Source organism: Nerophis ophidion, linkage group LG14, assembly GCF_033978795.1.
Source record: "Nerophis ophidion isolate RoL-2023_Sa linkage group LG14, RoL_Noph_v1.0, whole genome shotgun sequence".
Classification (NCBI taxonomy): domain Eukaryota; kingdom Metazoa; phylum Chordata; class Actinopteri; order Syngnathiformes; family Syngnathidae; genus Nerophis; species Nerophis ophidion.
This window is the reverse complement of record NC_084624.1, coordinates 37388525-37413110: the sequence shown is the minus strand read 5'-3', so window position 1 is coordinate 37413110 and position 24586 is coordinate 37388525. Positions and strand designations below refer to the sequence as shown.

Below are 24586 nucleotides of genomic sequence, written 5' to 3'. Positions count from 1 at the left end.
GGGACGGATTCAAGTTGATTTACGTAAAATGTGCATCGATTAGCATGGCATGCTAATCGATGCTAACATGCTATTTAGGCTAGCTGTATGTACTTATTGCATTGTTATGCCTCATTTGTAGCTATATTTGCATCCAGCCTTTCCTTCCACCCACATTTAATGCCAAACAAACACATATCAATGGACGGATTTAAGTTGCTCCAGTGTCAAGAGATGCGAAAGTCCCTCGTTTGGTTTTTACCGGCGATGCTACGACAGAGATGGCACAGAGATGGCAAGGATGTCTGGATATCCTGCGACACTCAAAGCAGATGCATTCCCAACGATAAAGTAAACAAAATCACAAAGGTGAGTTTTGTTGATGTTGTTGACTTATATGCTAATCAGACATATTCTGTTGCGGCATGAGTGCCAGCTAATCGATGCTAACATGGTATTTAGGCTGGCTGTATGTACATTTGTAGCTATATTTGCATCCAGGCTTTCCCTGCACCCACATTTAATGCCAAACAAACACTTACCAATCGACATATTTAAGTTGATCCAGTGTCACAAGATGCGAAACTTCCAATCGTTGGTCTGCACATTTTACCGGCAGTGCTAAGGCAAACATTGACGAATATCGTCAATAGCTATTCGCTCAATAGCTTCAGTTTCTTCTTCAATTTCATTTTTGCTATCTGCCCCCATACTTCAACCATCCATTTCAATACATGCGTAATCTGTTGAATCGCTTAAGCCGCTGAAATCCGAGTCTGAATCCGAGCTAATGTCGCTATATCTTGCTGTGGTAACCGCCACATTGTTTGTATTGGCATCGCTATGTGACGTCACAGGAAAATGTACAGTGTCTTCGCAGATAGCGAAAATCAGGCACTTTAAAGATTTTTTTAGGGATATCCCGGGAAGGGTAAAATTTTGAAGAAAACTTCGAAAATTAAAATAAGCCACTGGGAACTGATTTTTAATTGATTTTGAAATTGTGATAATGTTCCCCTTTAAGGTGGGTCAACTATGTTCCACCACCCTGTCACTCAGCACTAGCTCCCCACAGGGCTGCGTGTTAAGCTCTCTCCTGTACGCGCTACAAATGACTATGTCCCCATTCATTCCTCGAACACCATCATCAAGTTCACGGACGACACCACGGGGGGTAATGAATTTTTCATTACCCCCCATGATCAGGCCCACCAGAGAGTAAATACTGGCGCTGGCAGGGTGGTGCACCAGGAACAACCTGAGGCTGAACACCACAAAGGAGACGGTCACTAGTTAAATGAGAAAGAGAGGGGAACATGCTCCACTTGTAGTAAATAGAACATGGGTTGAGAAAGTGGCCTCCTTTTTAGTTCCTGGGAACTTACCTCTCAAGAGAACCTCACATGGACTGTCAACACTTCATCACTGGTCAAAAAGGAACAGCAGAGACTCCATTTCCTTTTTGTGCTGTAGAAAAACCAACTCAAGGCGAAACTGCAGGTACCTTTTTATCGGTCCACCATAAAGCCCGTGCTGATGTACTACGCAACTATGTGTTACAATAGCTGCCTGCTCTGCTGCAGACAGCAAGGCTCTGCAGAGGGTGACCCGGACAGCGGAGAAGATCACTGGCTGCCCTCTGCACTCCCTGGAGGACATTGCTCGCTCTTGCTGCCTCGGCAGAGCAAAGGAAAGGTCAGCACTTGTTCAACCTGCTGCCATCAAGAAAGAGACAAGAGCAGGACAAACCCGTAAAAACTGTTTTTACCCGTGGACCATAAGGATATTGAATCTGTTCCAATAAACATGCACTGTTGCAGTGCTCCTCTTACTTGTATTTATATATTTATTTTTAACATGGATGGATGTTATTTTTTGTTTATATTGTAATTCAACTGCACTCAGAGTAGCCACCCTTATTTTTGTCATGCTTTCATGTTTGATGATAATAAAGCATTCTGTTCTTCTATTCTATTTTATCACAAATGTGTCTGTTACATTACATACACACTTACAGCATGTACACTAAATAAAACCATGATGATGTTTAAGAGCGCTTTATAGGCGCTTTAGATTAAATCCTATTATCTGCTTTGTTAACCATATATTGCTAGCGTTGATTATTTATATATATTAAGAAAAATACTTATATCTACTTGTCTCACATAAGGATTGTGAATGAAAAGCGAAAAAAAAGTGTAGTTCCTCTTTAAGCTGAATGTTGGTGCTTTGTGCATTAAACTGCAATGGGTCTGTCTTCAAGTAATCGAAGATTTGACGATACGTAACCATACAGTTTTACATATCATCACCATCTGTTTATTTCTCGTAGAAGCAAGCAAGGCCATAGATTCTACTTATTGTCCACCATGAGAAAATCTAACAAATCAGACTATGAAAATCCTAAATTGAAGACAACCCTCAATATAACGACAGGAATGAATAAATAAAATGTTTGCAGGAAAAAGACAGAAAGGTGAAAAAACATTCCTTATATTACTGATTTGTTACTAATTTATTTTATTTTAATCTTTTATTTTTTTCTCCCATTCCCCCCCACTTGTTTACCTGTATCTCACCTTTTTTGTAAGGGGCGCCGGAAGTTGGCAGACCCGTCAGCGTTCCTGTTCTGTCTCCCTGTAATGTTTGTCTGATCTTGAATGGGATTGTGCTGAAAATTTTAATTTTCCTGAAGGAATAAATCAAATACTATCTATCTATCTATCTATCTATCTATTGTTTCATTCATTTAATTGGCATATTCACATAAAAATTCACTACTAAAATGAGTGAATGTTGAGTAAGTATTACTTGTGTAATGCCAATTCACAATTGTTATTTGCCCTTTTGGAGTCCAGGCTTATTTTTTTGTTGACCATCGTGTCACCTTATGAACTTTATCTTGCCTGCATTTGTTTCTTTCCAGCTCAACCTCACGTGTGTGCTGTACATCTTTTTATTTATTTTGATAATAGTACCTAAATCTCCCAAAAACCTATAATCAGAGTTGGAGCTATTTCCATTTTGTGTGTATCATATAATACAACCATTTTATAAGTTATAATACCAATATAAAATGTACACTTAAAAAAACTCAGGCACAAATGTATCACTACAAAGATAAATGTAGTGAAATAGTAAACAGTGTTCAGAATAACAGTGTTGCTAAATACATTACTCTTTCCTAGTTGAATTAATGGGAAATGTAATTAATTACTTTTATGTACAATACAACGTTGCTAGCAAGACGTCCGATGTTACGTGGCACGCTACATTTGATATGGTTGTATGTCAACAAAACAGCGTCAGAAGCACAGCAGGTTTAATGCATGATATATTGTTTTTACTAATGTAAGCATAAACCACCAATACACTAATAAAAGGAGGCAACATCACACACAACATGCAAGTTCACGCACACATACACACTACTAATTTGAGGAAATAATGAGCAACAAATCAATGTTTGAAGTGACAAGCTTATAATTATAAAATACCCCGTTTGTGGATGAGGAAACTAAAGTCATTGAAGCACATTCAATCTCTTTATTAACTAGCACAATCCAGTGATAAGATTCAACTGACCTGACTTCACTCCCTGCAAACTGCTAACAAATACAGCTAAGCTAATGCTACTCTGTCTGGGCGCTGGCGTCACTCGTTACTTAGCAGCAAGCACTGCCTGTTAAAGGCACTTACAAACACTCTGGTCTCATGAAACATCTCAACAGTATATGCATTTTAAGTTTTTGTTCAAAGTAACACAATAATTACTTCCCCTAATAATTATGTTTTCAAAGAAATTTTCCAAACACTGGTTATAAATAATTATTCCCCTGGAAGCCAGGCAAGGCTTCCGGCAGTTGAAAATGGTTGACTATGTACACAACTAATATTGTGTATCGTCACAAAAACATGTTTTTTTCAGCTCAGGATAGATGTATTTAACATCCTTGATCAGCCAGAGAGAAAAGTCAGGCTTGTGTTGGCATTTCAAAGCCAGGGTATGTGTCGTTGCGTCATTTGGCCACTTGGCTCACCTTTCCCCCTCTCCCTCTGCAACCAAACGATTGTTCATGCTATAATTGATTGATGATGACCAATTAAAATGTGGTGTCATGCTTTATTATCTGTTTACTTTTGCTTTTGAAGTGCCTGCTTTTCTTGGTTGAGAACGCTTATGTGGAAGTCTTGCGCTTCCGGGTTCTTCGGACCACCAATTACTGACAGGACAGCGGCTCGCATGTCTCGGAACAATGATTTAATTTTTCAACAAATGTCATTCGTTGGGCTTTTCAGCCTTCGGTTTGTCTGTCAGTCTTCGCTCTCCCTCTCGCTCGTGCTCTAACCGCCCCCTGCTTCCCGGCTGCTGCCTTTAACAAAGCGACAGGTGATTAGATAAACACTCCCGGGTGGGTCATCTACGCACCTGTGGCTGATCTCGAAGCCAGTCCTGGCACACCCCGCTTCGCTATAGGTCCGCGGGCCACGCTCAAAGCTTATAAATTAAAAAAAAAAATGTGACGACACCATAACAAATTCATAGTGGACATTATTGATCATAAATCTGGTTATATTTCGCTCATTTTTACAGTTGAAAGCCCCACACACAGTTTGAAGTCTTCACCTTTGCTGCAAGTTGAAAAGGAGCATCTGTGTGGCCGCGTCATCAAGCTACGGCACCTATTATGCTACACCTTATGCTGCAACCTATGCTTGTCAAACAGATCTTAGATATGACATTTTATTTATATCAGATGTGTTTTTGTTTTGCAGGCCGATGAAGAGCTGAGAAAAGCCCAGAGAGTGTTTGACGATCTCAATGTTGGTCTGCAGGATGAACTACCAACCCTTTGGGACAGGCTAGTCTCATCTAATGCATTCCTACGTCACCTCAGCGTTGCAAAGAAATACACAATAAGGCCAACAAACTCTATAAGGGATTTTTCCTTTCTTCAAACTTAAGAAAGGAAAGGCAACACAACAACGATAATCCTGATTTGATCATCGTAATGACAAGCATAATCAGTGTTCAGAGACAAAAGAAGTTGATGAGTTTCATCATTAAGAAATATTTAGCAAGATTTTGTGCATGGATGCATTTAGGGCCCTACTCTCCCGTTTGCGCTCAAGTGTTTTTTCTACACGCTTGGAGTTAAGCACATTTCTCTTATTTGTACTCTCTCGTCTCGACTACAGACACGCCCACCCCGCATAAAGAAGATACATACGTATGTTGCGAAAGAAGGCGTGCTAATGTGATTCACTACCTACCGGTAAATAGTCGGGCTTTGCCATGACGTCTTTTTTTAAGTTGGGGGTGTAAAAATGAAGTTTTCCTTAAAATCCATGCAAAAGATAAAGCACAGTGAAAGGACAATGAAGTTTGATTGACTTGTGCGTTTCACCTCAAAGGATTTTCAACTTAAATGAACTCCTTTGCGAATGCTAATCCTTTTCTGGGCTTTTTGTTGTGTGTGTGTGTTGTCATGGTGATGTGATGTGTGTATGCATGCATGCTAAAACAACATTGTCCTCTTCTTGTCCGGATGTAATTACTAAATTTGTAGCTGAAAGTTTACAGAGGTTGTTATTGTAGCCACCTGGATGTTATTGCTGATGTTTATACATCAGGAGGGGCTTGGACAGCTGTTTGTGTGTGTGTGTGTGTGTGTGTGTGTGTGTGTGTGTGTGTGTGTGTGTGTGTGTGTGTGTGTGTGTGTGTGTGTGTGTGTGTGTGTGTGTGTGTGTGTGTGTGTCTGTTCTTGTATTTCTACCATTCTTGAGACATCAACAAGGAAAAGTACCTTCCACATGAGGACCGGTGAACAAGTTAGGACCGATATTATGGTCCCAATACAGAAAACCATTGCATCCAATAAAGAATGTCTCATTTGTACCCCTGGTGCTGAAATCTTTTAAGATTAGGGTGGTCCCAAAAAGAAGTGCTCCTCCTCCGGTCAACATATGAAATAACAAGTGTGTAAGAAATTGAAATGCGCCCCCTTTGGCCAAAATTTATTTAAAAAAATATATAAATAAGTATCTAGAGACATACTGTAATAACTTCAAGTAAGTAATGAAGTTTAAAAAACAATTTCAAACAAAACAAAAAAAAAATAGTAAAAGCTTACCTTTTTTATATTTGCATAGTATGTACATATCATTGAAGTTGAGAAAAATAAATAAATTGGAGGTCTCAAGAAGGTAACAAATACAAGAATGTGCGGATGTGTTTGTGTGTGAAGTGGACCGTGACTGTTTGACAGTACAACTGGTTACATGTTTCTATTATTCTGCTTGCTACATTCTTGCTGATCATTGTGGTGAAGTTGTGTCCGAAAGCAGCCTGTTCATTAGTTCAACAAAGTAAATATTAATGATCATTGTCTCGTAAACAATTCAGTAAGTATTTACTTTTAAATAATCACATAGTTCAATGATAGCCTCACGGTTCAGCAAAAATCGTTACCTGATTTAAACATCTGTTGGTCCCTGGATGTCCAAACACGGTAAACATGCGCAGTCATCTTACTTTACGGCGTTTTCACGCCCTCCTTCTCTCACACACATACAGGAACCAAAGCCACTGATGTGCGTTTTGCTTTTTGGTTGTTAATTCAGAGTGGCATTATAGCCTTTTTTATATTGTTAACACGTTTTTCCAACTTTCTGGAAGTCATGTTTTATCATTTTATTGAGAGTGGCATACAAAAGGGGCCGTCTATAGAGAGAGTATGGACAACATGGTCCCAAACATGGTGCCCTGTTAACCTGACTCTCGCCAGATCCTTGTAGTTGGCTGAGCTCCACACAAGGATCTGGGAGTTCTCAATAGGAGATGTATTTCAGAAGGCGCGGCCTTGTAAAAAAATAATCATTGTATGTGATTGGATAAACCACTTGTCCGTTATCTTGAATGACGGGCTATTTCAACCAGTCACATCGAAATCAATCCGGGACGCTGATGAGAGGGACTCTGAGAAATCCAATGCTGAACAGCCGACTTATTGGATGACGACAGAGCGAAAAGTTAGACAACTTTTACTGAAACAACGCAATGGGGCTGGGCGATATATTGAATATACTCGCTATAACGCGGGTTTGTCTCTGTGTGATAAAGAAAATGACTATAACGTGATATTCGACTATAAGTTCTCACACAGTTGCTTTTAGCTGCTTTTAGGCGTTTCTCACTCTTTGTTGTCTCGGCTTCTCACAGAGAGGTGAAACAAGCGCACCTTCTTACATACGTCACACGCCCTCGTGGAGCAGAGAGGTAGCGGCATGGTAACGTTAGCTGTGGTGCTCGCGGTGCGAGTGGTAATACGAGAGAGAGAAGGTGCGACTCGGGTAACAAATGAAGGAAGAAGACTTAATTCCCAAGAAAAACAGCACGGGGTCCATCGTCTGGCGGTGGTTTGGCTTCAAGCGGGATTATGTTAAACAATTATGTGGCAAAAGCGTTGCTACAAAAAGCATCATTTGAAAAGTCACCCACTCGATAATGAAGAGTACTTGAAACTCTGCATGTCAATATCCCCGACCGGTGACACACCAATTAAATGCCGAAGCAATTATTTCCAGATCAATGTTTTAATGTAGACACATAGAATCATCATACTGCTGTGATTATATGCATCAAGTGTTAATTCAAGGCTAAGGCAAAATATCGAGATATATATCGTGTATCGTGAGATGGCCTAAAAATATTGCGATATTAATAAAAGGCCATATCGCCGAGCTCTACAAAGCAGCAATGTCAGTAGACGATCGATGTCGTTTGTGCAAAGAAAATATGCAGAATCAATTTCAGCACACGACTCCTCGCTCCGTGCCGCCATTGTTGTTTGAATCAAACAGTCGCTTCACCGCCACGTCACATCTATGAAATCCCGCCCGCCGATCCTGATTGGGTCATTATATTTTTCTATCTTGAAGGGGTTTACTATGCCCTCAAGCCCAGATCCTTGTGTGGAGCTCAGCGAACTACAAGGATCTGGCGAGAGTCAGGTTAGTGCCCTGTAGTCACGTGAGGAGATTGTCTGGCCATACTCTCTCTGATGGGAGAATACGCGGAAAGCCATACTTGACTGGGAACACCCCCATTTTAGGGTTGCTTCACCCAGAACACCTTATTGTGAATGAAGGCGCGTAGGCGCAACTGTGCAGTTTTTCCCCTTAGGTGCACGGGAGATTCGGGCCCTTTGTTAGTACGGTACACCAACACAAACATTTAAGGGAATGTGCTAAATTGTCAAGTTTAGATTTTTATTAATCAAACAACAAATATGCAAGTTGAATGATTTGCTCTAATTGTCTATTTATTCTTTTGTGCTTTTTAGCCGAGTTGGATTCTACATCAGCACTTTTAAGAGCGTGACGAGCTTAGAGGCCAGATTTCACCGGGAGATTTCTCTGGTGAGGGTGAAGCTTCTGAACCATCATTTTAACAACCCAAGTGTCATAATGCAGACTGACGTTTGCGGTTTTCTGTGGTCATGAGGCCCTCATGATATACCCTTGCATCTGCAGGTGTGTAAGCAGCTGTATGAAGTGATGATGCAACTTAGTGAACAACATGCTGACAAAATGTTCACCATCCAAGGAGCACCAAGGTGACAACAATCCTATTGATAAACTAAGGATCATAAATACAGTAACTCCCATAATCAATCATGAACAAAAACAGACTCACATCACGTTAATGTATGATTAGGGCCACAGCTATCGATTATTTTAGTAATTCAGTAATCTATCGATTTAGTTTAATTCATCAAGTATTTGTATAAAACAAAATATATTTACTTTAGCCTCAATGCGTATTTTAGAGAAAGTAGTTGAAATAAAAAGAAAACAAATGTTTTTGCGCTCCATAACATTTGTTTTTTACCTCTAATACAGTGGTCCCTAACCCTCAGTCCCGGGACCAGTACTGGTCCGTGACCCATTTCCTACCAGGCCGATAATTAATTATAAACTACCACATTTTCTATGACGTAACTTTCGCCTGTCCCACTAAACATACCAATAAGCTTGTTAATAGATGTATATTACAACTCTTTTGTTTTAGTACATAGGACAGTGCACAATAATGGACATATAAAATGTTAATGTGCCAGATTGTAGCCAAAGGCAAATTTTTAAGGCTAATTTTTTTGCTGTTTTTATCTACCACACGTAGTCAGCCGGTCTATGAAAATAATCCATACAATCAACCGGTCTCTGGTGGAAAATAGGTTCCGTTGCAAAAATCTGCTTCTGCGCCTGTCCCTGACAACCACATTTCAGGCTGGCTCCTCTGGAAACGAACCCCTCCTTGGTGCCTCATCTGAGCCGCTGTGACGTTGATTACCGTAATAACACGTATTTCACTCAAAACACCAACCAATTAAATACTTTCAATAGTTCAAGACTCGAGGTAATTTAAAAACAGCACTGCACATCATAATAGCTGCCACAGCTTTGATATTGAAGGTCTAAAAAAATTATTTAAAGACGTCCAGCGGGCCGGATTGAACATTTTAACCGGATGGACGCGGCCTGCGGGCCGTAATTTGCCCACGCAGTGTATGTATTACCTAGTTAGGAAGTAGTCTTTTCCATGAAGCTCAATGTGCTAGTGTATTTGTGGCACTCTACAAAGTGTTTATAATGTAAGTATTGTACTTATTACGCACCAGCTGCTTAATTGCAATTTGCATCTTAGTTGGAGTTTTCATTACCAAATTTGGAGGTGTTGAAATCGCCATGTAAAATCACTAATGCTAATCACTTGCATGTATATGTTAAAGCTGGTGTAAATTAGCATCAAGCTAGCAAGATTTTGGAAAAGTGGTGCCTTACTTTAACATTCGAGCATTGTCTCTCAGGCATGCTTGCTTTGTTGGCAGTGAAGATCGCAATATTTCTAAGAGGCTGTGGAAGAGCCAAGTGTTTGAGCCGGTGTTTAGTCCGCTACCGATATTGAATAGTAGAACCCTTTTATTGTAAAACAATACCTGGTAGTACTGATGGAATTTAGTGGGTGCCTATCTATATACCAAACTCAGCACACCTCCCTGATCTCTGGAAACTAGTTTGGTTTAGGTGACATATACATGAGTTTCCTTGGAAGTGTCTTGTCATTAAGGTCAGGTGTGTGTTAATGTGGGTCCTTCAGTGATTCAGGGCCGCTGCGACTCGCTCGGACGCCCTCGCCACCGGAAGAAGAGAGTCCTCCTGAGAGTCCAGATGCCAGTTACAATCACATGCTTCGACCAGTCTCTCCTGGACCCCCGCGCCCCAAATCTCCTGTACAGGTAAATTAATCAAATGCATGAAAAGCTGAAACCGTGCTCCAATCTCAAGCATGGAAAAAGGAATGAAATTATGAATCTTATCAATGAGATCACAAATTTGGAATGTAATGTTCACCCCCAAAGGTAAGGCGAGATAACGCTAACATGTTGTGAACAAACTTGTATTAGCATGCTAGCATGGCACTGATTCTAAATGTTGTACTTGTATAACTTTCTTCTCTGCTGCACATCTGTTGGATGGTGAGTGAAAATGTCGGATTATTGGGTTTGTGTTAACTGATCATATTAATAGTACATTAGTACAATTAACTGAAGGCCTGTGACGAGTCTTTGGTGGCATTAACATGTTTGTCAAAACCATTTGGACAAATATGTTTGGGAATATGCCGCTTCTAGAACTCTGGTTCCCATTTTCTCCACACCCAGCCAGCATTTTGTTGAGACGGAAAGCTGTGTCTGACCTTAAATATTTGCAATCTCTCATTTTTTTTATTTGAACAATCCACCTTTCAGTAGTTTCCTGACAATAAAATGAGTTGACAATCAAATCAAATAAACTGAATTGATATATATATACTGTATAATGGAAGTATGAGTGATTGACCAAGCTTAAAGGACCCATGGCGTCCAGATGACCACAATGTCACTAAGAATTTCTTACTGTATTTTTTGCTCCTGAAAACGACTCTTACAGTCATTTCCCATGATATTAATTTGATTTTGAGTAATCAGTAGATAACCAACTGTACTTGGAACGCTCGCTTTCCATCGCAGTCGATATGCCTGCCCCCTCTTGGATTGACATCATGTATAGAACTGAAGCCTATTTCCCCGCTTAGACAGTGTAGATAAAGACATGGACAACAATTTTTTTGAATACGTCATTGCATGTTTTGTTGCCCTGGTCCATGATTACTTCAAAATGATATGTAACACATTCTGAGCAACAAAAAAAAAAGAGAATCACCATTTCCAGACTTGCCTGCTTTTCCATACACACCATAGCCATGCTCTACCAGCATTCCCTCAAGCATCTTGGGGAAATCATCAGTAGAAGAAGACACAAAATAGAACATTGGCTGGTTACTTTCTTTTCTCTCATTTTTGAGTGCCAAGTCTGCTTTTCTTTCTCAGTTCTGACACAGTCTTTCTGCCCTCAAGGGTGCTTCTCATTTTCAGGACTGCATTTGGCTTGATTCTTTTGAATTTTTTCTATCCCTGACCAAAATCCTCCTTCGAAATCAGATTTCGAAGGAGGATTTTGGTCAGAGATGGTGATTATTCCCCTGATGCTTCGGATCATGTATCTTCTTTTCTCGCAGATCTAAAAGCTGTTATTTGATGATTCAAAATACTCTTAATTTGTTCAAATGATCCTTTGGGTAGGTTAGTAATGTCTAAACAACATACGCTCTTTTCCCTTTTGATTGATTGATTAGATTGATTGATTGAAACTTTTATTAGTAGATTGCACAGTTCAGTACATATTCCGTACAATTGACCATTAAATGTTGACACCCGAATAAGTTTTTCAACTTGTTTCAGTTGGGGCCCTCTTCGCATGTACGCGTCTAATTGGTTCTGGACTTGACTGTGGTAAATACATTTTTTTAATGTAGGATTATTTCTTATAGATCAAATATTTTCATAGTTAGATCTTAAAAAAAAACTGTTTACAACCTTCTAAATGTTTTTTAACTTAATTAGAGCCCTCTAGACATGAGTTATTAACATTATTAAGTGGCTTGTCAAGGCAAAGAAAGCATAAAGGTGCCATTAGACACGCGTTGTTAGGCATCGCTCACGTCAAAGACCCACCAATGTGGAGATGTGTTAATGGCGAGGTAAAATATTGGGCATCAACAGTTTTATTTCCCACATATAATAAAACATGAAATTAAATTTCCCTCGAATCCAAGTGATTATATATATTTTTGATTCTCACAAATTATCCATAGAAAATAAGACAATTACTGACTGTGATGCATATAAGAAATAATTAACACTTAATTTAGGTCAGAAAATACGTAAAAATTGCTTTAAAAAATGTGATAAAGCCGCAAAATTGGAAGCGCTAAGTTGCAAGGGACGATTGTAACCTAAGAGATCGCTAGTCATTCATAATTCTGTGTGTGTCGACAGATGTGTTTAAATCACTTGTCGTTTGGGAACCATTGTTGTAGAACAAATGTGTGTTGTTGTCCTGTCTTGTTTCCATCCTACTCGTGTGTGAGTCGAGGAAGCAAACTTCTTGTTACATTGCTAAACCCTCAGTCTCGCCTCCTATTACTTGGGTTGTTATCATTGGTGATTAGCAGTGTGAACACTTTCTCAACATTCCTAGTTGTCTAGTTTTTTGGCTCGGAGGGGTTTCAGTTAAATTACTGTAAACCAGCTGCAAGGTATGGAAATATAAAATAGAAAACAAATAGATAGAAAGCAGTTAGAAGTTTGAGCATCTTTTTTAGAGGTCCTGAATCCTTAGTGCAAGACTGCGTTTACACTGCAGGCAAATGTCGACCAAATCAGATTTTTTTCCAGCTGATTGTTTAGTTGACAAGTAAATTTGATCTTTATCAGACTCCAGTAAACGCAAACAGGCCCCAATGTTGCCAGTTCGATAAAGTGAAAACAAAGGAAGTTGACCGGACTTCATGAAGAAGAGAATTGCAAAATGGAAAGTGACCGTGCTGCGCAGACAAATTACAGAGCGACCAGAGATGAGGTAAAAGTCGCAGAGAGGTCGCTTTGTCGTTTACACTGCAGTCACATTTGGAAAGATCAGATTCCTAACTGATTTGAACTACCTCCTAATGTGGCCCAAATCTGATGCAAAAATATCAGTTTTGAAGCACTTTGGAGCGTTTTGGCTGGCAGAAAAAATATACGATCTGTGTCACTTGAAGACAAAAAAAAAATTGATTTGGTGTCCAGTGTAAACGGAGCTCAGGATTCCCTCATAGATATTCCTGTGGATATTTTCATTCATCAGGTAATTAGGCATTGGACTGTTCAGATTGTCTTTGAAGACGTTCCGCCTCGCTTATGAGCAGGCTTCATTATTTTGTGCTCACAGACTAGATAGGACAACTTTAGTCTGTGAGGATGGTGCTGAGTCCAAAGTATTTGTGAGTTTCGTCATGTTGGCAAAGGCCTCACTCCATTGTATCTTAACAACGATCAAAATAATTCTTGTTTGGGCATGTCCCTGTCTGAGAGGATATATACTCTGGACCCAGCAACATCTACTCAGACTTGAGTCTTATTTACTCTCAGCATGATCCGATGAAACCTGCTCAGATGAGAGGCGAAGCGTCTTCTATTGTAAGACATCTTGAACATTCCAGTCACGGTGCATTCAATGTCCTGAGAAATCTCTCATAGAGGCTGTGGTAAGAACAAGGGGGTTGAATAATTACATGCACCATAAAAAGTGAAGACGTGATAATAATGTCTTTAAATCCCATCTTGTCCTTGTTGATTGGCAGCTGAAAAAGGGCCCCCCAGTGCCTCCGCCCCCCAAAGCCACACCTTCCAAGGAGGTGGTGGAGGAGCAGATCATCGACCTGTTTGGAGGAGAGTTCTTACCTGCACCGTCTCCTTCACAGGTCTTCCAACCCTTGACAAAAAATTTGCATTGATACACATTGCCTTATTAACAGTTTGTCACGCCTTGTCCACAGCCCAATGAGCGGCCTGGAGAATCTCTTCTCGATCTGGACTTTGACGCCTTCCAGGCAGATGAAAGTGTGTCACCAATACCGCAGGTTAGCACGTTGTGCTCGTAATCAGAACCTATCGGATGAAGCAATAAGTGGCATGGATTTATTGTATGTTTGTATTTTAGCCTGTGTGTTGTGTGCATGTTATTGTTTGACTTTGATTTTGAACCACACCTTAAATCAGGTTTTCAATAATCATATCTTCAAATAAACCTGACTATTTTGTTTTGAAAAGTGGTTGAGTCAGTCAAGAGGATAAGGACGCAATTGAGTAAGGTTAATGGTTAGTCATTAGTGTCGTCCCTGTGGGACTGTTAAAGATCATCTTATATTTTGTCCGCCTTAGAGAGCTGTTCCTTATTGAGCATCCTTCTAATGATCCTCTCCATATTTATCATCATAATTATCCTATCTATTATAGTCTTATTGATTGGAATGGTACATGAAGTGGTAACATTACTTGTGTGTATCCCTAGACTGCAGTGCCTTGGGATACGTGGTCGGTGAGTACCCTTTGATTTATGATGTAGACGTTTATCTGCATATGTCAATCAAAACGTGATATTACAATCAACAATATTATGAACACAAAACTTTTATTTTTGCTCCCTTCTCATGAAAGGTTGTTTTATGTACACAAACATCCTATATTCAAATATTGTTGACAAATCTAAGTCTGTGTGTGTGAGCACTTTTCTCATTTGCTGAGATAGTCAATGCGCCTCACAGGTGTGGCATACCATGATGCTGATTAGACAACATTATTGCACAGGTGTGTCTTAGGCTGGCCGCCATAAACGGCATTCTAAAATCCCTCTTATTTATTTTTTTCAAGGCGCAGCCGTCCAAGACTGTAAGTACAAATCTCTTCCAATGTATACTCTTTTGTTGTACAGTGGAATCTCGATTACCAAATTGAATTAGTTATTGAACCGCGTTTGTAAATACAATAGTTTGTATATTGACGCAAATTTCTCCAAAAGAAACAATGTAAATATGAATTGAAAAAAAATGAAAAAATTATAAATATTTAAGATTATTACCCAGCATTCACTGTAAATAGGCCACAAACACAATTAGAAACATAGTCACACATTTCAAGCGTAATTCTTAGCTTCGTCAAACTTGAACCCTAAACGATTCCATTTGTCCTGTCAGGCTGAAGAAAGCGGATTTGTCGCAGACTGGTCAGCTGACTTTGCTTCAGCCAATGGAGAGACTGCTGCAGGAGCTGAGGAGACTGCTGAGGACACTGCTGCTCCTGAAGGGGCAGAGAGTGCTCCTGAAGGGGCAGAGAGTGCTCCTGAAAGGGCAGAGAGTGCTCCTGAAAGGGCAGAAAGTGCTACTGAAGGGGCAGAGAGTGGCGATCAAGCGGAAGATCCTCATTGGGCCACAGGAGACGGTCCACAACTGCCTGGAGATAGAACCACACCTTCTCCTCCACTTCAGGACAGTGAAGCAGCTGAGGATGAGGTTAGCAGCTGGGAAGACCCTTCTCAAACAAATACCAAACATCTCTATGGTGCTGATGATGAAACTGAAATAGGTCAGACAGTCTTAGAGAGAAATACATCAGGGGAGGGAGACCGCAGGAAATCTACCCCTGGGCTCATTTTTACTAATGAATATGGTGAACAGATTGAGGACTGCTCCGGACAACTGAAGTGGTCCAGGTCTCCCGATGGCTCCGGATCTGAATATGAAACTGCTGAAGAATGGGGAGATGGAGTTCAGGCAGGAGGCTGGGCAAGTGCAGATGATGAGCCTTCACGAGAAGACATCGCTACTGTTAGAACTGCAGAAGGAGAAGATGAGAATGTCACAGAAAGTAGAAGCAGTGCTGAAACAAAGAAAAATAAGAAACATGCAGAAGAACAAAATACAAAACAAGCACATTTAATGTCAGTGGATTCACCAAACCCAAATGAAACACAAGGAGGAGGAGTGTTTGATTCTGATCATATTGCCGAAACACATGGAGAGGGTGTGTTTGATTCTGGTCCTTTTGCTGAAACACAGGGAGGGTGGGCATTTCAAACTGATCATTTAGCCGAAAAACAGGGAGGCGAAGAATTTGATTCGCCCAATCTAACTGAAACACAGGGAGTGGGGGCACTGGATTCAGATTGTTTTGCTGAAACACAGGGAGGAGGTGCGTTTGATTCTGATCCTTTTGCCAAAACACCGGGGGAGGACACGTTTGATTCACTAAATATAACTGAAACACGGAGAGAGGATACTTTTAATTCACTAAACCTTACCGAAATGCAGGTAGGGGGGGCGTTTAATTCAGATCCTTTTGCCAAAACACAGGGAGGTGATGCGTATGATTCTGATCCATTTGCCGAAACACAGGGACAGAGTGCGTTTGATTCTGATCCTTTTGCCGAAACACAAATTGGAGGAGGAGCGTTTGATTCTGATCCTTTTGCGGAAGCACAGAAACAAAGTGCGTTGGATTCTGATCCTTTTGCCGAAATACAGATTGGAGGAGGGGCGTTTGATTCAGATCCTTTCGCCGAAACACAGATTGGAGGAGGGGCATTTGATTGTGATCATTTTGCGGAAACACAGATTGGAGGAGGGGCGTTTGATTCTGATCCTTTTGCCGAAACACAGATTGGAGGAGGGGCGTTTGATTCTGATCCTTTTGCCGAAACACAGCCTGGAGGCGGGGCGTTTGATTCTGATCCTTTTGCCGAAACACATATTGAAGGAGGGGCGTTTGATTTGGATCCTTTTGCCGAAACACAGATCGGAGGAGTGGCGTTTGATTCGGATCCATTTGCCGAAACACAGATTGGAGAAAAGTCAGATTGTTTTAAATTAGACAGCTCAGGAGATAACTGTTTTGTGGACTCCGGAGATGGAGGAGGCGGGTGGAATCCTTTCCCCAACAGTGTCCCTTCAGCAGCTCCAGACCCTGTGGTGGATGCTAATGTATCCTGGAAGCAAGTTAGCAAGACCAGCGGCTTTGATCCTTCTATCAAACACCCAACATCAACCACAGAAGTTCAAGATGTGAATGTTCCCAAAATCCGCAAGGAACCAGAAAGTTCCGACATATCCGAAGACGAGGCTGCAAACCTGAGATTTGGAAAGTTGTACCAAGATGTAGCTAAAGAAAAGGAAGAGGTACATGGTCCTATTTTTAGTGTGGTAGATTGGCAGCAAGTAGACGTCAGTTGAACCCACCCAATGACTCCAAAGCTGATTCCACTCCAGCCCTTTATTGTGCTTGCTTCCTCTGAGAACACCCCTACATCACCTTCTCCTCTTAGGAATTTCTGTTTCTGACATTTGATTTAGGTTGGCTCTAGCATTTGATGGGATTTATTTTTTACAGGTGATCTCTTAAGCATGTTCCTCTTTTCCCTGTAACTTCCTAATTGCATTTCCTCTGCTCCTTTTAGACCAAAATGCACGTCTAACTTAGTTTTTATTACCATTTGAAATTCTTCCGGTTTAATTTCAAACATGCACTCAGACGGATGCTACTGGCCCACCATTCTTGGCAGAATTTGATACAACGGTGAGTAATCCGATTGATTCATTCCACTGACATTTCTTCTCTTTAGTTATTAATCATTTGTAAAATTCCATAAAGTTGAATGTCGAAGGAATGCATACACTGAAATGTATCTTTTTCGCACATTTTGAACAAGAATGAAGTAAAAGTTGACTCATTGGAAAACGCTGAGATGTCAACTCCTGCGCCCACTGCTGGCGAAGAGGATACAGCAGAAGATTTCGCCTCTTCAAAGGAGGAGAAACCCACAGTGAGTAAAATGTTTATCTAATCATTAAAAATTTAGCCACGATGATCTTGCATATCATCTTCATGAATGTCATTTTATTTTATTTTTTAAAGTATTCTACTAATGAATATCTAAGAACAGCCACTTTACACTTGACTGTATATTTGTTTTGCACCACACAAAGTAACAGACTCCACAGTAGGTCTGAATCCCAATTGCACACGTTTCATTGTTCTGTGTTCCAAATAGTAAAAACTGCTATCACGAGGCGACCTAAAATAAAGGTAATGGAAACTCAGCTATTCTGCTTATAAATCTCTCTCTAAAAAACCTCCAATATTTTATATTCATCTTGTAGAAACATGGTTAAAAACATGATAACCATATTTTGGTCATTTTAAGGCAACTTCTTTTTTGAGCCAATGATTTCACAGAGCGCAGAGCAACAAACGCTACATCCGTCAACCGCAACCTGAATACACATAGGATAAGCCACAAGTTTTAGAAGGTGGTCTGTTAAGTAGAAACACTCAAGCTTCCTGTAGCTCTATTGCTTAATGCTAAACGTTTCATTGTCAAAATAAGAACATAACAAATAAGGGTGTCCCAATACAACTATTTCACTTCCGATGCAGATATTGGAGCTTTGAGTATTGGCTAATCCCAGTCTTGAGCCGATACAATATCAGCACGAATCACATGTACTTTTATTATTTTGTTGTGTAGAATGTTAGAAAAGGCTTGATCAAGTCCATTTTGACAAACAGAGAACAATAGTCAACATTAAAAAACATGAACCAATTTATTAAAAATGGTCTCCCACTTCCAAAGACATGCACCTGGGGATAGCTTGATTGGCAACACTAAATTGGCCCTAGTGTGTGAATGTGAGTGTGAATGTTTATCTATCTGTGTTGGCCCTGCGATGAGGTGGCGACTTGTCCAGGGTGTACACCGCCTTCCGCCCGATTGTAGCTGAGATAGGCACCAGCGACCCCAAAGTTAATAAGTGGTAGAAAATGGATAGACTTATGCTTTCTTTATGTTAATGTGGCGTGATAATTGTTTTTTGGCGACACCTAGTGACCACAACAATTCATTAACGCATGCGGTCCGGTTTGTTACTGGATACTTTATAATACGCATCTGCATCTGAGACTTTGTATGTGGAAATAATATGCAACTATAATTATTTGATACTTGTTTGTATTGACACGTCTTGTTTTAGACAATATTGTTCAATCAAGAACACTTATTAAGTATGTTTAGCCTGTGTGCTATTTATTTGTTTAACTGTTTTGTAGCAGCTAGCCCCCTGGTAGCCTTGGCCCTCCATGTTTACCTTTTGTAAATAACTTGACTAAAATACAACAGAAGACCAACCACGTGTGTTTCTTTTGAGGACATTTAGATGTTTACTGGCTGTCCAGCTTTGCACTAGTAAATGTGCTTAAGGACCGGCTGTATCGGATTTTTGATAATACCAAGCCGATATACAGTCTGATATTTGTTGTTTGCTTATATCAACCCGATATTTTTATCAATATCGGTACGGTACACCTTTAATAATGTCCACTCCTCCTGGGATGCCGACTGATGGGATTGTTGTATCTTTCAGCACACAACCTGTGCTCCCCGTTTAGCTGGTAAATTCAGCATAGCCCTCACTACTCAGATGAAAAATTATGTGAGGATACAATGATCATCCTAGCAATGTTGTCGAGTTAAGAGCCAGTATTTCCACTGATTCAGTCCGTCCGTATGTTTAACTGGTAGCGTGTTAAATTATTGGGTTTTAATAGAGATGTCCGATAATATGGGACTGCCGATATCATCGGCCAATAATTGCTTTAAAATGTAATATCGCAAATTATCGGTATCTGTTTCAAAAAGTAAAATGTATGACTTTTTAAAACGCTGCTGTACAAAGTGGTACACGGACGTAGGGAGAAGTACAGAGCGCCAATAAACCTTACAGGCACTGCCTTTGCGTGCTGGTCTAATCACATAATATCTACGGCTTTTCACACACACAAGTGAATGCAAGACATACTTGGTCAACAACCATACAGGTCACACTGAGGGTGGCCGTATAAACAACTTTAACACTGTTAGAAATATGCGCCACACTGTGAACCCACACCAAACAATAATGACAAACACATTTCGGGCGAACATCGGCACCGTAACACAACATAAACACAACAGAACAAATACCCAGAAACCCTTGCAGCACTAACTCTTCCCGGATGTTACAATATACAACCCCACCCCCTCCAACCCTGCCCACCTCAACCTCCACATGCTCTCTCAGGGAGAGCGTGTCCCAAATTACAAGCTGCTGTTTTGAGGCATGTTAAAAAAAATAATGCACTTTGTGACTTCAATAATAAATACGGCAGTTCCATGCTGGCATTTTTTTCCATAACTTTAGTTGATTTATTTTGGAAAACCTTGTTACATTGTTTGTTGCATCCAGCGGGGCATCACAACACAATTAGGCAAAATAATGTGTTAATTCCACGACTGTATATATTGGTATCGGTTGATATCGGAATCGGTAATCAAGATTTGGACAATATCGGATATCGGCAAAAAAGTCATTATCGGACATCTATAAACTTACGAACTCAAAGGTTTTTCAGCAGCAACTTCAATAGCTAGCATTACTGTACCTCTCTATTCTTGACAGTAGCCCGACAAGAGAAAAGTAGTTCCTCTCTGTTTGCTCTTACAATAGCACTGTTGCCTACCTTGCTTAAGAAGCAGGTCACAACAAGTGTTGTTGGCCTTTTTTTTTTTTGAAGAGCGCTTTCGAAGTGAACGTTCCTGCATTGATAACTGCCTAATCCTAGTGATTTTTAACTATCTAGAAAGCACAGAAAAGAGAAATACATTGTTGTTTTTTAAAAATCACATATGGATTATGGATGATAAGCAAAATTCGTAAAATAGTGCAGTTTTCATTTTACCCCTAACCCTCACCCTTTGAAACAGAGCCCACCAAAGTCCTAGTGATGGAAAACACGCCATAAGAAATGAGACGCCACTCGTTTCCCACTACGTCATTACATCAAGCGACTTAGTGGCTGTGACCTAGGTAGTAAACATACTACATTACTATGTACTACATTACACAGTTTTTAGACAGTAGAGGTGGGAATATTTGGCCACCTTACGATTCGATTAAAAATCAATTATGGATGCATCATTGATTTATGTACATTCATGCAGTTTTCCATTTATTTTCATTTCACTAAATAAGCCTTTATCATTTTGCAACTTTTAAAAACTGCATTTTCAATAAGAAATTCCCATGACATTTATAACATTAATGGAAGTGTGTGTAAAACCGGAACAAAAGAGCTGGTCGGATGTCTCAAGGAGGTGGCTTGCTGCAGTCAGCCAAATGCTATAACTCTCTGCATTACTTTATTTACAATAAATAAATAGATTATTGACGTTTATTTATCAATATCAAAATTGTCTATGTCCGAATTGTGATGCATCTAAAAAATCGATTATTTAACACACCTCTATTAGACAGATACTAAGCTATAAAACGTACAGTATTTAGAAGCAACAATATGTAAACAAGTTGTGTTAGTTGGTCGTCATGACGAGCATTTTCTAAAATAAAAAGCAACATTCTGAACATGGCGAATGTACATTTTGAAGAGTAGATCAGCTGTCCAGTCATAAAATGCAGAAAATTAGTAAAGTCAGTTTCTTGCTAGTCTGATATCATAGTTTGTTAGTTACAGCCGCATGAAAAAATAAAAATAACGTTCAAAACATGGCAATATTTACGTGGTGTAGCAAAGGATTGAATACCTGATAAAAACACTACTTTCATTATTATGAAAATCAGTAATCCTTATGATTACCTACTCAGTGGCCTAGTACCTAGTTGTGAGTTCAAAACCCGGCCGAGTCATACCAAAGACTATAACAATAGGACCCAGTACCTCCCTGCTTGGCACTCAGCATCAAGGGTGGGAATTGGGGGTTAAATCACCAAAAATGATTCCCGGGCGTGGCACCGCTGCTGCCCACTGCTCCCCTCACCTCTATGGGGGTGAACAAGGGGATGGGTCAAATGCATAGGACAAATTTCACCACACCTAGTGTGTGTGTGACAATCATTGGTAATTTAACTTTAACTTTATTGATGTGCTTTCTGCTTAATGCTCTTCTCTTATTGCAACCACTAAAGGTTTATACAGTGTGGCAAAAAAGTATTTAGTCAGCCACCGATTGTGCAAGTTCTCCCACTTAAAATGATGACAAGAGATCTGTAATTTTCATCATAGGTACACTTCAATGGTGAGAGTCAGAATGTGAAAAAAAAATCCAGGAATTGACATTGTAGGAATTTTAAGAATTCATTAGTAAATTATGGTGGAAAATAAGTATTTGGTCAACCATTCAAAGCTCTCACTGATGGAAGGAGGTTTTGGCTCAAAATCTCACGATACATGGCCCCATTCATCCTTTCCTTAACACGGATCAATCGTCCTGTCCCCTTAGCAAAAAAAAAAGCCCCAAAGAATGATGTTTCCACCCGCATGCATCACAGTAGGTATGGTGTTCTTGGGATGCAACTCAGTATTCTTCTTCCTCCAAACACCACGAGTTGAGTTTATACCAAAAAGTTCTATTTTGGTTTCATCTGACCACATGGCATTCTCCCAATCCTCTCCCGTATCATCCATGTATCCATTTTGGTATAAACTCAACTCGTCGTGTTTGGAGGAAACAGAATACTAAATTGCATCCCAAGAACACCAAGACATGCTCTCGCTGAGAGAGCATGAGGAGGTTGAGGTTGGGTTGGAAGGGGGTTGAAATGGGAGCGGGGGATAGGGGGTAGCGGGGGGTGTCTATTGTAGCGTCCCGGAAGAGTTAGTGCTGCAAGGTATTCTGGGTATTTGTTCCGTCGTGTTTATGTTGTGTTATGGTGCGGACGTTCTCCCGAAATTAGTTTGTCATTCTTGTTTGGTGTGGGTTCACAGTGTGGCGCACATTTGTAACAGTGTTAATGTTGTTTATACGGCCACCCCTAGTGTGACCTGTATGGCTGTTGACCAAGTATGCTTTGCATTCACTTGTGTGTCTGAAAAGTCGTAGGTAATATGTGATTGGACTGGCACGCAAAGGCAGTGCCTTTAAAGTTTATTGGCACTCTGTACTTCTCCATAAGTCCTTGTACCACTCCGTACAGCGGCGTTTTAAAAAGTCATAAATTTTACTTTTTGAAACTGATACCGATAATTTCCGATACTTTATTTTAAAGCATTTATCGGCCGATAGTATCGGCAGTCCGTCCGATTTTACCGGAAATCTCTAAATTCAGCCTAATCAAAGTTTATATTAGTGCATGTTTTCTGTCACAATTTTTTTGTCTCCACCAGTCACTGTTTGGCGTGTCATATTTTGTTAACCAAATATTTTTTTAAATTTTTGCTGTGTTTTTAGGAGCCTGCTTCATGTTTGGAAGAAAAGACAGAAAGTCCTTTGGATGAAACTTCGGTAAAATCTACACACACAGTAGCAAAATGAATAAAAAATATTCATATTGCAGCCAGCACAATGTGTTTGCATACCGCTTAAAAAGTATGTAGTTGCGCCCCTGGTGTAACATCTCTTGTGAAATGATTGACAACTGATTTTCCATGGCAGGAAACAATGCCCATCCCATCTGTGGTGATTGAGCCCGCCTCCAGCAATGAAGGTGATGATGATCGGGACGCCGACATAATCTCACCTTCAGCTATCAGTGACAACGGCGTGGCAGCTGATAAACCATCAATCAAACCCATGGGTTCATCTGTGGGAATAGACGGACTCCCTGATGACTTTCTGTACAAGGTCTGACTTTTTCCAAAACTCATACAATGCACACATACTTGCCAACCCTCACGGATTTTCCGGGAGACTCCCGAAGTTCAGAGTCTCTCCCGGAAACCTCCCGGGACTAAACCACGCCCCTTAACGAAATTTTGTTTGTAAAAACTAATAAACTGTATGTAGTTTAAAGACTGCTGAGTAAAAACACTCTAAAATGGTTCTACTGATCAGCGTTTTTCAGCACAAATATGCTCCATAAAAGTTCCTGCATTTCAAAAGCTACTTTCATTCTTCTTTCTCTCCTGTGTCAAGTTTGTTGTAGTAGAAATACAAAATAAACTAGTCGCTGTGTGTTTGAAAAATATGTTTGAACCGAACAGCGTTCGACAGCACAGCCCGTCTTCAAAAAGGTTCCTGGTCACTAGAAAAAGTACCACCTAGCTAGGAGGAACACCAAAAGGTTTTTAAAGAACTAAATCTACCAGGGAAGATTTTGGTGGAAACACAGGGGGATTATTATTTACATGTAAGTGGGGAATTTACAGTTCCTACGGTGGAAAAGGGCCTAATGAAAGAGAGAAACGTTTCTACATGAAGACAAAGTTTGTACAAGCATATCTTAAGGCCGTCTGGGGTTCGTAACTTTAAACATTTGTACAGTGAGTGGTCCGTAAATCGAGGTGTTGACATTTTTTTATTCGGAATGCTTCTGCAAGCAGCTCTCAGAGACAACCTGGTTGGATTATTTTCTAGTACATCTGAAATATCAGAGTGAGTGCAATCTAAATCAAAAGTGGCACTCTTCAAAAAACCTTTTAAATTGTGTTGTTTCCTGCAGGTGGAGACAATGCATGACTTTGAGGCTGCCAACTGTGATGAGCTGGACCTGAAGCAAGGGGACGTAGTTTTGGTGGTTCCCACTGCCTCAGTAGAAGATCAGGTAAACGGCAAGCGCCACACACGTTTGCCGAATGAA

General features: G+C 40.2%; 1 protein-coding gene across 3 annotated transcripts in view; it reads left to right on the top strand.

Annotated features, from left to right (window-relative positions):
- amph (amphiphysin) overlaps positions 1 to 24586 on the top strand; it is a 42120-nt gene that overhangs the window by 16651 nt on the left and 883 nt on the right. Inside the window, exons 7-20 of one of the 3 annotated variants that reach the window (XM_061920579.1) lie at positions 4756 to 4841; positions 8325 to 8400; positions 8515 to 8597; positions 10142 to 10280; positions 13778 to 13888; positions 13964 to 14047; positions 14479 to 14505; positions 14838 to 14855; positions 15161 to 17137; positions 17490 to 17534; positions 17668 to 17781; positions 23239 to 23292; positions 23443 to 23631; positions 24449 to 24550. In XM_061920579.1, the coding sequence (XP_061776563.1) occupies positions 4756 to 4841; positions 8325 to 8400; positions 8515 to 8597; positions 10142 to 10280; positions 13778 to 13888; positions 13964 to 14047; positions 14479 to 14505; positions 14838 to 14855; positions 15161 to 17137; positions 17490 to 17534; positions 17668 to 17781; positions 23239 to 23292; positions 23443 to 23631; positions 24449 to 24550 (3105 nt within the window). Of the gene's footprint in view, positions 1 to 4755; positions 4842 to 8324; positions 8401 to 8514; positions 8598 to 10141; positions 10281 to 13768; positions 13889 to 13963; positions 14048 to 14478; positions 14506 to 14837; positions 14856 to 15160; positions 17138 to 17489; positions 17535 to 17667; positions 17782 to 23238; positions 23293 to 23442; positions 23632 to 24448; positions 24551 to 24586 lie in introns of all 3 variants that reach the window. The other 2 variants (XM_061920578.1, XM_061920580.1) reach the window with 2 other exon arrangements.